This window comes from Vulpes lagopus, chromosome 9, assembly GCF_018345385.1.
Source record: "Vulpes lagopus strain Blue_001 chromosome 9, ASM1834538v1, whole genome shotgun sequence".
NCBI classification, from domain to species: Eukaryota; Metazoa; Chordata; class Mammalia; order Carnivora; family Canidae; genus Vulpes; species Vulpes lagopus.
The window spans coordinates 61,078,486-61,091,536 of record NC_054832.1 but is presented as its reverse complement, the minus strand read 5'-3'; the positions used below and the strand labels follow the sequence as shown (position 1 = coordinate 61,091,536).

The following is a 13,051-nucleotide window of genomic DNA, read 5'->3' as shown; positions in this document are numbered from 1 at the left end:
ATTTTAAGTAGAAAGGCCTATGTAGCTTCTTCATTTGTTAACCAATCATGACTTAAAAGATTTAAAGTACAGGGTTATTCCCAGGGATTAGAGAGTTGATAATGCAGGGTGAAGTCTTGGATCATTAATCCAGCCTGTCACCGAGTCCCCATGAGACATCTTATGCCAAACTATTATGTCAAAAGTAACTCTTTCAAAAAATAAAATAATTTAACATTAACCAGAAGTATCAGTTGACAATAAAGAGAGGTACGATGATCTTCATTAGTTTGGAAACCAAACTCTGATATTAAAAAGAGAGAAAGGTAAATGGGAAATAATTTAATTAAGTCTGTCCTGACAAAGCCAGTATCAAGGACGTGATTATCTCCAATTTAGGCATCTTCTATTAACAGGGTCAGCAAACTATACAGCTGGCCTGTGGGCTAAATCCTGCCCACCACCTGTTTTCCTATGGCCTCTGAGCTAAGAATGGATTTACATTTTTTAATAATTGAAAAAAGAATCAAAAGAAGAGTATTTTGTAACACATGAAAACTGTATAAAATCCAAATATCAGTTTCTGTAGGTAAAGTTTTATCGAACACAGCAATCTCATCTGTTTGTATAAGGTCTATGGTTGGTTTTGCACTATAGCAGCAGAGCCAAATAGCTGTGGCACAGACTGTATGGTCTGTAAAGCCTAAGATACTTATCACTTGGTCCTGTACAAAAAAAAATAAAAAATAAGAAAGGTCAGCCTACCCTGGGTTTATGACAATGTCACTTGTTGCTAGACAGGAGTGTTTGAAACAGATAGCTTCAGTGAGAATTAGGTGTTTCCCAGTAAGAACAACACCCAAGGCCTCAAAATGCCCCCATGAAAATCCTTGATGGATATAGATTCGTATACTTGAGAGGACATGTAACAAAACGTACCTGGTCACTAGGCTCAAAGCTCATCTCCTCCTTCTCAGTTTTCATAGCTATTAATTTTGTGTTACTGGCAGGGTCTGTCTTACTGTCCAGTCGCTCAAGTTTGGGGGTTATTTCTGGTAAACCAATATCTTTAGTATCATCTTTATCCAGTAGGTAGCGGAGTAGTGCATTCTCTTTCTTCTTGGGGCTCACCGGCTCTTGTTTAATTGTCACTTCTGAGCCGGGAGCTGTGCTGTTCGCCTCCTGGCTCAGCTCCTTGCCTGTGGCTTCTGCCGTTAACTTAGCCAAGTCCACAGGGGAACTGCTGTCCTGCAAGAGTCTGTGCAAAATCTTATGCTTCTCCTTGAGCGAGGTCCCGTGCGTGGACCCAGAGCCGGGCAAGCCAGCCGTGGAGTCCTTGTTGGCGTCCGAAAGAGAGCTGGACAGGGGCGAAGGCTCCATCTGGTCAGATTTGGTGGTCAACAGCTGGAGGAGTTTGGTCTGTCCTTTGCTGTCATGCAGTCGGTTCTGTCCATCAGCTCTCTCACTGCTCACAGCCGGGGGCATGTTGGAATCATTTGTTTCCTTCTGCTCTCCAGGATGGCAGCTGCTCTCTGCTGGACCGGTTGTACCTTCAGATGGCTCCCCATAAAGTCCAAAACAGTCTTTGGAGTCTAAGCTTCCCATCTTGCTGAGTGGGGGAGGATTCATATTAACGGGGGAGTTTTGCAAGTTGCCCATTTTTAGGTCTGGTGAAGCCAACGACGACCCCAGGGAGACCCCATGCCCCTCACTGAGGGCCTGAAGTGCGTTGAGGGAACTGTTGGTGTAGCTATGGCTATTTCCTGTGCTGCTGCAAACGCCCACAGGGGAATGCAAGCTTCCTGCAGGGGAAAACTGACTGGGCGGGATCCGAGGGCTTCCAGCCACTCCCGGGCTCATGCGATGCCGTGGCGAAAGCATGGAGTTGGGCTGTCCTGGATTCATGCCAGGGCTGCTCTGTGAGGGACTGTTCATTTTGAGTGCATAGTTACTACCCTGAGGAGTGGTTGCTTGCATGCTCGACACATGGTTCATTCCCCCAGAACCACCAAACCTGCCCATGGGCATGCCCATTTGTTCCTTTGGGCCATTGATGGGAAAATTTATATTGCTACTGAGGGTCATGTCCTGACCTGGGTTCCCACTGCACATGGCCTGATGGGCAGGGCTGCTAGAGCTAATTGGGTTCAATGGCTTCCCCATCGCTTGTCCAGTCAGATCCGGATTCATTACACACACATTCTGCTCTCTGTATAACGAGGAAAGAAATATAGAAGGAAAAACATTTAGCAAGTTGTTATTAATTTAAAAAATGAGATGGCCTCTTTTCTTTAAAAGAACAGACTATTTTTAAAGGACAGATAATACTCTGATGAAACAATCTGCAATTATGGACAAGACCGAACATGCATAATTTTCGATCAAGAGTGATGTTTTTCAGTCAACTCATTAAGATGTCTGCGGTTTTACAGAGGGGGTATCTTTAAATTCAACTACTACTGTACTGACACCGTAGTAACTAGACAAGACATTAGAGAGGTTCCAATTACATAATATCTCCTTTCTCATTACATGACATATTATCAGGAATAACTGAGAACTTGTACTACCTCTTAAAGGAATGACCCAAACAAGTAGAGCCGTCTTCAATTATTTGCCAGATTACAATTCCTAACAATAGACACGTCTGTAAGGCCAGAGAGCTCTGAGGTATACTACTTGGCTCAATACGGGGGGAGAGGGGGAAACTCACCTCTAACTATTAGAAAGGCTACAAGTTCTAGAGCTGATAAAGTTACCAAAAGTATTTAGAATTAGATCACCTTGTCTAACAGATCCCCTTGCAAGTCAAAGCAAGAGCCTCCAAAACAGACAACAAGAAACAGAACTACAGAGTGATCTTGGTCTGTGATCTTATTCTCCAACGCCTAGACAACTCCAATCCACTCCTTTCTAGTGACTAAAAGCAGGTTTTCTGGGCTAGGTGATTTCCCAAACCCTATGAGCTTTAATTTACAGCCTTGGCAGTCACTAGTGAGTTACCACATGTGTTCACAAATCCAAACAAAACAGGTTTCACAAATTGTCAAACATCAGCTTTCACTGGGGGGTGGGGTGGGGGTGGGGGTGAAATTTGGCACATCTGTAATCACTTTCAAATTGTTTCGGTTTGAGGTCAGATTTATTAACAGTTGGCAAACAGGGCTGCCTGATTTTTTTTTTTAATCCCTAAATAAGAAAGTACATAATCAAGAAATGTAATAAAAGGCGACTCTTTAACCAGTGCAACTTTATGTATCTTCTGATAGTACCTCATAAAGTTTTATATAGCACATACATAAATACTTATATATAACTTGAAACGTAATCATTTTCCTAAATTTGTGCTCTAAAACAATATAGTTTATGACATTTATTTTAAAGTCAACATTTAATTTTCTGCACTTTCGTTTTTTATGGAAATCTTTATTACCTTTCAATTTAAAGGCTTATGTCAAGAAGTTAATTTAAACCTGAGGAAAAAAAAATCTAAAATATTCCCTCTAAGTATATATATTTGAAAGTTTTAGATTTCAGCACACAGAAGCAGAAATCATGCTAGTGGCTTCAATAGTTCTGAATCACACATGTCTCCCTGGGAACTGATCAATTTTCCCTTCTCTGATATAGGTGGTCATGTCTGAGCCAAGTGAGTGCTAGCCTGTGTTCTTCCAGCTGGGTTTAAAATTCACTAGCATTAAGACAAAAATCCGAAGTATAGCCCTACTTTGCTAGTATCATAAATTGTCTTTTAGCCAAAAGTTAATAGCAACTTAATTTTATATTTTACATGCCTGGGGCTGATAAGCAGAAATGTCTAACAAGGCTGGAAAGCTCTAGGGTGATCTGTTGCTTTTGTACCATTTCCTCTTGACTTGGGGAAGGAAAAGTGATTTCTTATAACTAGGATTACCTGTGAAGCATATGTAACGATATTACAAGCTGAGGTTCATTAGTAGTCTGAGAACGGATGAGTTTGCTCTTCGTTTGTGCAGCAACAAGAGTGCCATCGGACAAGGAAAAACGATAGATTTGACTGAACGCCAATCCTTGTCTCAGCACTGTAGGCAAGCAAGGAAACAGAATGCATGTTTAGAAAAAAAAAAGATCAAAGAGTGGGGGTGGGATAAGACATAGTAATAAACTTCATTAAGTTTCATATTTTCTTATGGGCATGTTAACAAGAGTCTAAGTACTATTTCATGATACTGAAGCATTTTAACATTTTAAAAGCACATTTATTTTTTACTCAAAAAGCTAATAAGTTCAATGTACTGTTTTGTTTTTAAAATAAGGCTTGGACCCTCAAACTATGTTCTTTTTAAAATCTTCAGTACTAATGCAAAAAAGAGTGTAAATCATTTATGGACTCAAAACTAGTTTTCAATGATTTGTTCAAAATATCAGAAAACAATATAATGCATAAACATGATACCTTTAAAGTGTATAATTTGCCTTTAAGTTTCTTTTAAACTAACAAAAATATTATATTAAAAATTTAGGATATTAAATATATTCTCTGAATATTCCTCCTAAAGTTATTACTCCTCATCATCTCATAATACTATCCCCATTCTATTTCTCAGTATGTAAGAAGTATTATTTCTGTGGATAGGACAACAGGAAGTAAAGATAAACAGTCAGAAAAATCTTTTCAGAGGACAAAAGGGCTAAATAGGCAACTGAAACAATAAAAGGGGAATTAGTTTAATTTCTGAATAAAGAATCTGGTTGTTTCCATTTGTGAGACAACAGAAGAACATATAACATATACCAACTGGGTTAATGTAATTTCTCTTAAAACTTCAGATTTATCTTTTTAAAACAACTATATTTTGAAGTTGTCAAATACTGCCTATCAAAAAAGAATATTTCTTTAAAAAAAGAACATTTGATTCAGAAAAAAAGTAGCCATGTAATTTGGTTACCCTCTTAAACCATTTTAAGAAGACTACCATGTTTTTTTTTTTTAAAGATTTTATTTATTTATTCATAGAGACACAGAGGGCGGGGGGGGGGGGGGAGGCACAGGCAGAGGGAGAAGCAGGCTCCATGCAGGGAGCCCGATGTGGGACTCGATCCTGAGTCCCCAGGATCACACCCTGGGCTGAAGGCAGCGCTAAACCGCTGCGTCACTGGGGCTGCCCGACTACCATGTTTTTATCACATAATCTTCTACACAAATTTTGTGGGTTGAATAGCTAGTTCCAAGAACAGCCAGACCGAGCATATTCATGATTTCACAAAATTGTCACAAGTGAGTTAGTGAGAGAGGGAGTCACTGACACATAATATGGATCTGGAGTTTTCTTGGTAAAATTTTACTTTGAGCAATTTCCCTGATGAAATCCCCTCTGCAGTTTCAGTTACGTGCATAATTTAGGTATTTCTGCCATCAACTGTTGCATGAAGTTACTCTGAAGTGGTAGTACTAGCAATGAATTACTGTATGTATGTATATCTTGCTTTCTGCACAATGAGTAGGTTCCTGTAAGGCAGAATAAATACAATATTTATAATGGGATTCCTATTTTCAATAGCTTAAAATTTTGGAATTTCATCTGTAATCACTTAAGATTTTCTCTTTGGTCTACATCTCTACTTAAGTAGATATGTTTGTGCATGCACCTGAATTCACTTAGGAAGCTCTTCCATTAAAACATAAACTTTTAGATTTTTATTCAATGTGATTGATTACCTTCGATCTTATCTACTTCACACATTTGGATGTAGTGTATTTCTACATTTTGTAGTTTCTTTTCAGTGGGTCCCACCTGCGGAAGCCTACCATGCTGCCTGGTACATTTCTGTAAACCCTTTTGTAAGGAATCAGGAAACCACAGAATTGAGTGTAGGTCATTGCTACTCAGGACTCAAGGACATTGAATGTGTTTGCTCATGGTGATTTTAAAATTTTACTTATTATTTATTTCTTACTATCTTTTAAAACAATATTTATTTATTTGAACAAGAGAGCATGAGAGCAGGGGGAAAGGGATGGAGAGGGAGAAGTAGACTCCTTGCTGAACTAGGGGCTTGATTCCATGATGCTGAGACCATGACCTGAGCCAAAACAAGAGTCGGAAGGCTTAGCCAACTGAGCTACTCAGGTGCCCCATCATTACTATTTTTTAAATTTTAAGCCAGATCTAGTGAAATAGTAGGTTAAACACTGATTTCTGCCAAATATAGAATCTTTACTTCCTTATTCTTTCCAACTTAGAGAAAAATGCTGAAAGGCACAAATTGCTGGATTATGTACTTATTTCTAAGATGGATAAATAAGATGAAAAAGATATGATGAGAAAAAAATGAGATGGGGAGAGGGGTCACTTACTATGGTATGTACTTTTTCATAAGTGATCTTAAAGCACAGAGTTTATTTTTATTTTATTTTATTTTTAAAGATTTTATTTATTTATTCATGAGAGACACAGAGATAGAGAGGCAGAGACACAGGCAGAGGGAGAAGCGGGCTCCATGCAGGGAGCCCGACGTGGGACTCGATCCCAGGTCTCCAGGATCATGCCCCGGACTGAAGGTGGCGCTAAACCGCTGAGCCACCAGGGCTGCCCAAAGCACAGAGTTTAAGTATACAAACATTACTGGTAAAATGCTAAGGTCACAGATGCACATTAAATGGAAGATGACACACTAGAACTCTGTTTTCGACGAGGAGTTAGGGCTTTTTTTCTGCCAAAATGCGGACAATTTGCCAAGCCGAGTTACAAGGCACACCCTGCTGCCCCCATCCATCATGGGCATCATGGTCCCTTCCTGGTGAACCCAGGCTTCCTAACCCAGTGCTCCCTGCCAGGACATACAGCGTCCTTGAAAGGAGGACTGAAAGACCAGGAGAAGTCTCCCTCCTCCACTGAGTTCTTAATAAGTGCTTTGTCCTCACCAATATAACAAAAAACCAGAACGCACTTGAGGAAATGTGATTTTGTGTGAAGAACTCTGGGAGCAGCACAGCAGAGTGATGGCCAGGATGTGCCTCCAATTAAACTCCAGTGTGGACAATTAATAACTGAACACTCACAAGCCAGTCATTTCACCAGCTTCTGCCTCCCCATCTATAGCTTGAGTCCTAATGCTTACCTCCCAGGAATGTTGAGGGTCAAGACACTGGAAAGAAGGAACATGTCAGACCAGGTGCTCGGTAAGGGCTGCTATTATTACTGACATAGGACTTTGAAGTCTTGGGTTTAGTTCTAGCTGTCTTTTTTTTTTTTTTTTTTTTTCTAGCTGTCTTATTAGCTGTCAGTCTAGCTTTCCTGTGACCTCAGACAAATCACTTCATTTCTTTTGGCCTTCTAGAAACAGAGGGGCAGTCTTCAGTGGTCATGATCTGGAAGGAGGGCTTGGGATCCCATTGTTACTTCTATCAGGAATTCAGCTGCTCTCACAAATTTCATTTCATTCTTATTTCCAGATTTTCCTTATGATTCAGAGATTTCTTTTGATATGAAATAGTACCTTATTATGTAGTCATATATATATATATATGTATATATATATATATATATAGAAAGAGAGAGAGAGAGAGATAGAAGCCTTACAATCAGAGAAAATGACCTCTTTCCCTTTCCTTTCTCCTATTTTTATGAAATTATCTCCTATTTATCTCATTCTTCTGTCTTTCAGATTCCATTAAATTTTCCTTTAGATGGCAACATTTTCTGGGCCAGATGATGCAAATATGTATGAACACAAAAAAGTCAACAGGTCCAAGCTTCCTGAGGTGAACTTCAGTATCACTGTTTCAGAGAAAGCTCCCAGTAGAAGCAGTAACATAGCAAAATCAACTTCAAGAGAAATACCACGTAGAGATGCTTACCTTCATGATGATGCCTCTTAGCATAGGACACAGATTCCCCTTCGTGCTGTGCATGGAACTTCTGAATGCACCTTCTCACCAGGTCCTCCCAGCCTGGTTTCATGGCTGCCCTCATGGTGCTAGTATCCAGTGAAGTGATCTTGCCTATTAAATAACAGCAAGCATTACACCTACATACTGATCTATTATTTATGGCAATGATTAACATTTTAAAAGATAAAAATTTATTTATTTAGAATAGGTAGTGCAAGTACATGGGCCAAAAGGGTAGACAGTAAAAATAAATGTCCTTCCCTCTCTCTCCTGCATCTCCTCGACACTTCTGCCCCAGTACCAGTCACTATTCCCAGCTTCTTCCTAGTCTTCTGAATGGAGTCCTTGCATTACAAATATGGAGAGAGTCTCAAATGATTTCTTCAGTCTTCTATGGAAAGAAAATTTACCTTGGAGATCTTGGCGAGTAGTAAAACTTTCTGAGGAGGGAAGAACTGGTCTTTCCTTCATGGGAACTCTTCTTGCCACGCAAATCAAGCAGGACTGCAAATCTTTAATCACATACGTTTATGGTTATATTAGGTTTTTGCAGTGATTCAAACAAACTCAAATGTATTTATGACAACACGACCTTGTATATCAATGAGGGAGGGAATGACAAAACACTCTGTATCTGCTTCTCACTGGCTTCATTCTCTCCCCACCTGAGTGGGGAGCAGTTGGGGAAACAGGGTAGGTCTTCTGTGGTATGAGCTGGGGCAGGTCAGATGCACTGCTGAAGCCACACAACACATGCTGTGAGGGTAGACCCACCATACTAGCTTAATAATCTGAAACTACCTCCTTAGTGATCGATGGAAGAGCACGTAATCCCTTCTTATTCACCAGCTGATAGTAACAACCAGCCTAATTCAACATTAAGTACCCAAATGAGGAAAACTAAAATCTGATACTCTGCTTTGTCAAGGTTTGTTTCTTGAGTTTTTGGTTTGCCACATACAGGAAAACTAGATACACCTTCTACCCAACCATGTAACTACTCCTAGGATGGCAATATGCAATTTAAAACAAAGAATATAAACTGAGTCTAGATTGGAATTTAGAGAACAAATCCTGGAAAGTGTAGCATGTGCCAGAGCAGCTGCATTACAGTTTAGAAGCTCAGCCTTGGCTAGTTTCTCATATAGCCAATGCTAAGCATTTATTTCTTACCACTTCAATTGTTTTATTCATCCGTGTTCCCCTCATAGAGAACAGGGAAATGTTTTATTTATCTTTGTAACATGCAGAGCACGTTGTGTAGCTCTTTCAATTTCAAAAATGCTGGGAAAAAGGTTAAAAAATCATTTTCCTATCTTATGTCACTGATTTATGATTATTCATCTTTAAATCTGGGAAGAATTTCTTTAAATATATCCAGTAATGTACCCCGAATATAAATGTAATCCTTACTCTCAACATAATAAAAGCTAAATTTCTGAGCACTTATTATGGATAGACATCTTTTTAGCTGCTTTAGAGGCTACCAATTCAATTATTCCTTGTGACAACTCTACCAGGCAGGTACTAGTGTTATCTCCATTCACCACAGGAGAAAATCAAAACATCAAGTTTAAGTAAGCTGCCCAACACCATACAAAACTGGTGAAGCCAGGATTCGAACCTGAGTATACCATGGCTCAGAAACCCTACTCTCATGCCATACTGTATTAACATCTAGAACCAGACTTTAAATGTACAAAAGTGTTTAAATATACAGCACAAAATCAAGTCTCTTTTTTATACCACTTTAGAACAGTTTCCTAGATAGGTGAATTAGCAGTACTCAGTCTGTTACATAAAAAGAAAAAAAAAAATCCCTCAACATTGCATACTTATATAAAAACTTAATTTTGAAAAATTATGACATCTATGAGAACTCTATTACTTTTCAGTGAACTTTAATTACAAATTACATATATGTGTGTATATATAGAATATACATAATTAAATACATATATAATATATATAATTAAATATATATATATTTAAATTAACTACAGATCTTCCTCAACTCACACTGGGGTTATATCCTGATAAATCCATTTTAAGATGAAAATACCGTAAGTTGAAAATGCATTTAATGCATCTAACCTACCAAACATCATAACTTAGCCTAACCTACCTTAAATGTGCTCAAACGCACTAGTCTACATAAAGCCTATGTTTAATAAAGTGTTGGCCATCTCATGTAATTTATTAAATACTATACTGAGAGTTAACAACAGGATGGATGCATGGGTACAGAACGGTTTTAAGCGAACTGGCTGTTTGTCCTTGTGATCGCATGGCTGACTGGGAGCTGTGGCTCACTGTCTGCTGCCCAGCATCCTGAGAGAGTATTATTATAGGCTTATGGCTAGCCTGGGAAAAGATCCGGATGCAAAACCTTGACGTATGGTATTCACTGACTGTGTATGGCTTTTGCACATCAAAAAAAAGTAAGTCAAACCATTGTAAGTCAGTGATATTCTGGAGTATCGCCCCCCCCCCCCCCCCCGCCCCATTCTGGAGTATTTAATGCCAATCATGGTTCAGGCATATTGACTTGATGCTTACTACATTGTGATACTGGTATTGTTGACATCACTTGGTAAGAGAGTAAACTGACACTCAGAGAGGTCAAAAAAACTTGCACAAAGCCACAGAGTTGGTAAGTGGCTGAATTAAGAGCTGGTTTGTCTGATGATAAAACCCATGAGGCTTCCATTCACCAGTGCTCCTCTGCCCTCTCTCCTCTGCTATGCATGCATTCTGCATGCACTGCCTCGTACGAGAGAGTGACAGCAGCATGGAATGGCTCGCTTGGAGAGCATAGGAGCGGATGCTACATCAGCATCTCATTAAGGGGGAGGGCCTAAGAACTTAAGAGTTTAAAATCCTCTCCATTCCACACTCCCATCTCCATTCTCTCTTAAGTATCATTCTATTACACCATATTCTGGACCCTGCAATCCATGGATAAACTATATGGAATCCATTAACTCCTGAAAAGTATATGAGAAATATTGTTTGTACTTGCACATTTTTCTAGGTCTAAGACCAGTAGCTTGCAGTGGACATTTGGAAGAGCCTAGGATCCCTGGAAAGCTTAACCACTGACAGAGCTTTAGTAGGGTAGCCACTCGTCATATATGGCTATGTAAATGTAAACCTAATAAAATAGAAAATTTGATCCCCTAGTTGCATTATTGAAATTTCAAGTGTTCAAGCAGCCACGTGCAGCCAGTGGAGACTGCAACAGACATTGATGATACATAATTCTACCATCGATGCAGAATATTCTATAGATAGTGACTTAAAAATTGAATTTATCAAAAAAATTAAGTGGGTTAAAAAGAATGAAGAAACTGGGAAGCCCCGTGGCTCAGTGGTTTAGCGCCACCTTCAGCCCAGGGTGAGATCCTGGAGACCTGGGATCAAGTTCCACATCAGGCTCTCTGCATGGAGCCTGCTTCTCCCTCTGCCTGTGTCTCTGCCTCTCTCTATGTCTCTCATGAATAAATAAATAAAATCTTAAAAAAAGAAAAAAAGAATGAAGAAACTACTTCTAAAGTTTTGTGTGGCCACTCATTTTAGATAATAAAGTATGAAAAAAGCAGTGCAAGAATAAATACGCAGATATATAAAATATCCCACAGATTTGGCCCTACCTTCTCCTTCTTCTTTGATGGACTTTGGTTGAGAGACAGCAAAGCACTGCATAGTTTCATATTTCTGATGTGCTTCCTGGTTATCATGACCTTCCTCTTCCGAGTCAGGTAATGGTTTTACCAGCATCCGACAATTGAAGGTATGGCTATTCCGTCTAGGAGGTTCGCCAGACCAGGATCCCCCATTCACTGAACGAGGCAAAAGCAATCTGACAATTATAAAGGAACTAACCTTGGACTCGCTGCTACCAAATTAACAAAACGAAGCAAGTGTTTTAACAATTTCAGAAAATGCTTGGGATTTTCCAAAAAATTTTCATACTTCTTACTCTTCATTCTGACTCCTTCAAGTTCAGGCCTTGCTTATTTATTACTAGAACACAGTTCTTCTTCATGTTTGGGTTTTCCTTACTCTGGTTTCTTGGAAATTTGGTTCAACCTACTTGTATTCCAGCTTCAGAAGTGTTGCCCCCTGCCTAAAAATCTCTAACTGGCACCAACTGCAGCATGCATTAAGTTAGAGATATGAAGGCCATCTGAACTGATAAATGGCATCTCAGTAGCCAGCCTCATCGTACCCATCTAACCAGATCTCTTGTGTCTGCCAGCACGAGCCTCCCCAGCCATCCCCACTAGCACACCTGCGTTCCTGCTACTTTGTCTCAGGTGTCCAGCTGCCTCTATTTCTCTCACCCAAAAGTACCCTGCTCTAAGGCTGAGATCCCCACACTGCCTCCTCTTACAGATTGTTCTTTTGTAGAAATTTTAGTGTGTATCTTTAACTTGGCTGTTGCTGAATTACTCTATTGTAGCTTTTTCTTTTGTTTCGTGTACAATTTCTCCGTAAGATTAAAAAATCCTAGGGACACCTGGGTGGCTCAGTGGTTGAGTGTCTGCCTTTGGCTCAGGGTGTAATCCTGGAGTCCCAGGATTGAGTCCCACATCGGGCTCCCTGCAGGGAGCTTGCTTCTCCCTCTGCCTATGTTTCTGCCTCTTTCATGAATAAACAAATAAAATCTTGAAAAACAAGACTAAAAAATCCTTGTGGATGCACTGCTAATGTCACTTCTTTCTTATCAAGTGAAAGACTACTTTACATGTCTTCTACTTTAGTCAATACTTAGAAATGTATGTATTAGCTCAAGAAAGATAATGACATGGAAGAAAGACACTTTTTTTTTGGGGGGGGGATGTGTTAGAGAAACCAAGAGAAATGAAAGAATGACTGATTTTGAGAATTGAAGGGTGTTTACAGATCACCAGATCAACTTTCTCATTCTACAGATGAGAAAACTGATGAGAAAGATATTCGGCTACTGAAAGAGCTGGAATCAGAACCAAACCTAACCCTCATTTTGGTTGTCTTTTCTTTACTGTTCTTTATGTTTTATCTAAAAAATATTACAACCAGTAGGACAATGAAAGAGGGGATCAAAAAAAGGGCCAGTGATAAGCAAACATATTCTCAAAACTCACTAGTTGGAAAACACTTAAAAGGGCACCTCAGTGTTCTGGTGAATGCAATGCTAATAAACCCATAGCCACT

General features: G+C 39.5%; 1 protein-coding gene across 7 annotated transcripts in view; it reads right to left on the bottom strand.

The window, feature by feature from the left end:
• Positions 1-13,051, bottom strand: part of NCOA2 (nuclear receptor coactivator 2) — a 296,902-nt gene that overhangs the window by 45,729 nt on the left and 238,122 nt on the right. For all 7 annotated transcript variants that reach the window (XM_041768982.1, XM_041768981.1, XM_041768987.1 and 4 more), the window contains 5 exons: positions 11,506-11,694; positions 8,263-8,364; positions 7,820-7,963; positions 3,893-4,040; positions 919-2,188 (listed from right to left, as the gene is read on the bottom strand). In XM_041768982.1, coding sequence (XP_041624916.1) covers positions 919-2,188; positions 3,893-4,040; positions 7,820-7,963; positions 8,263-8,364; positions 11,506-11,694 — 1,853 coding nt within the window. The remainder of the gene's footprint in view (positions 1-918; positions 2,189-3,892; positions 4,041-7,819; positions 7,964-8,262; positions 8,365-11,505; positions 11,695-13,051) is intronic.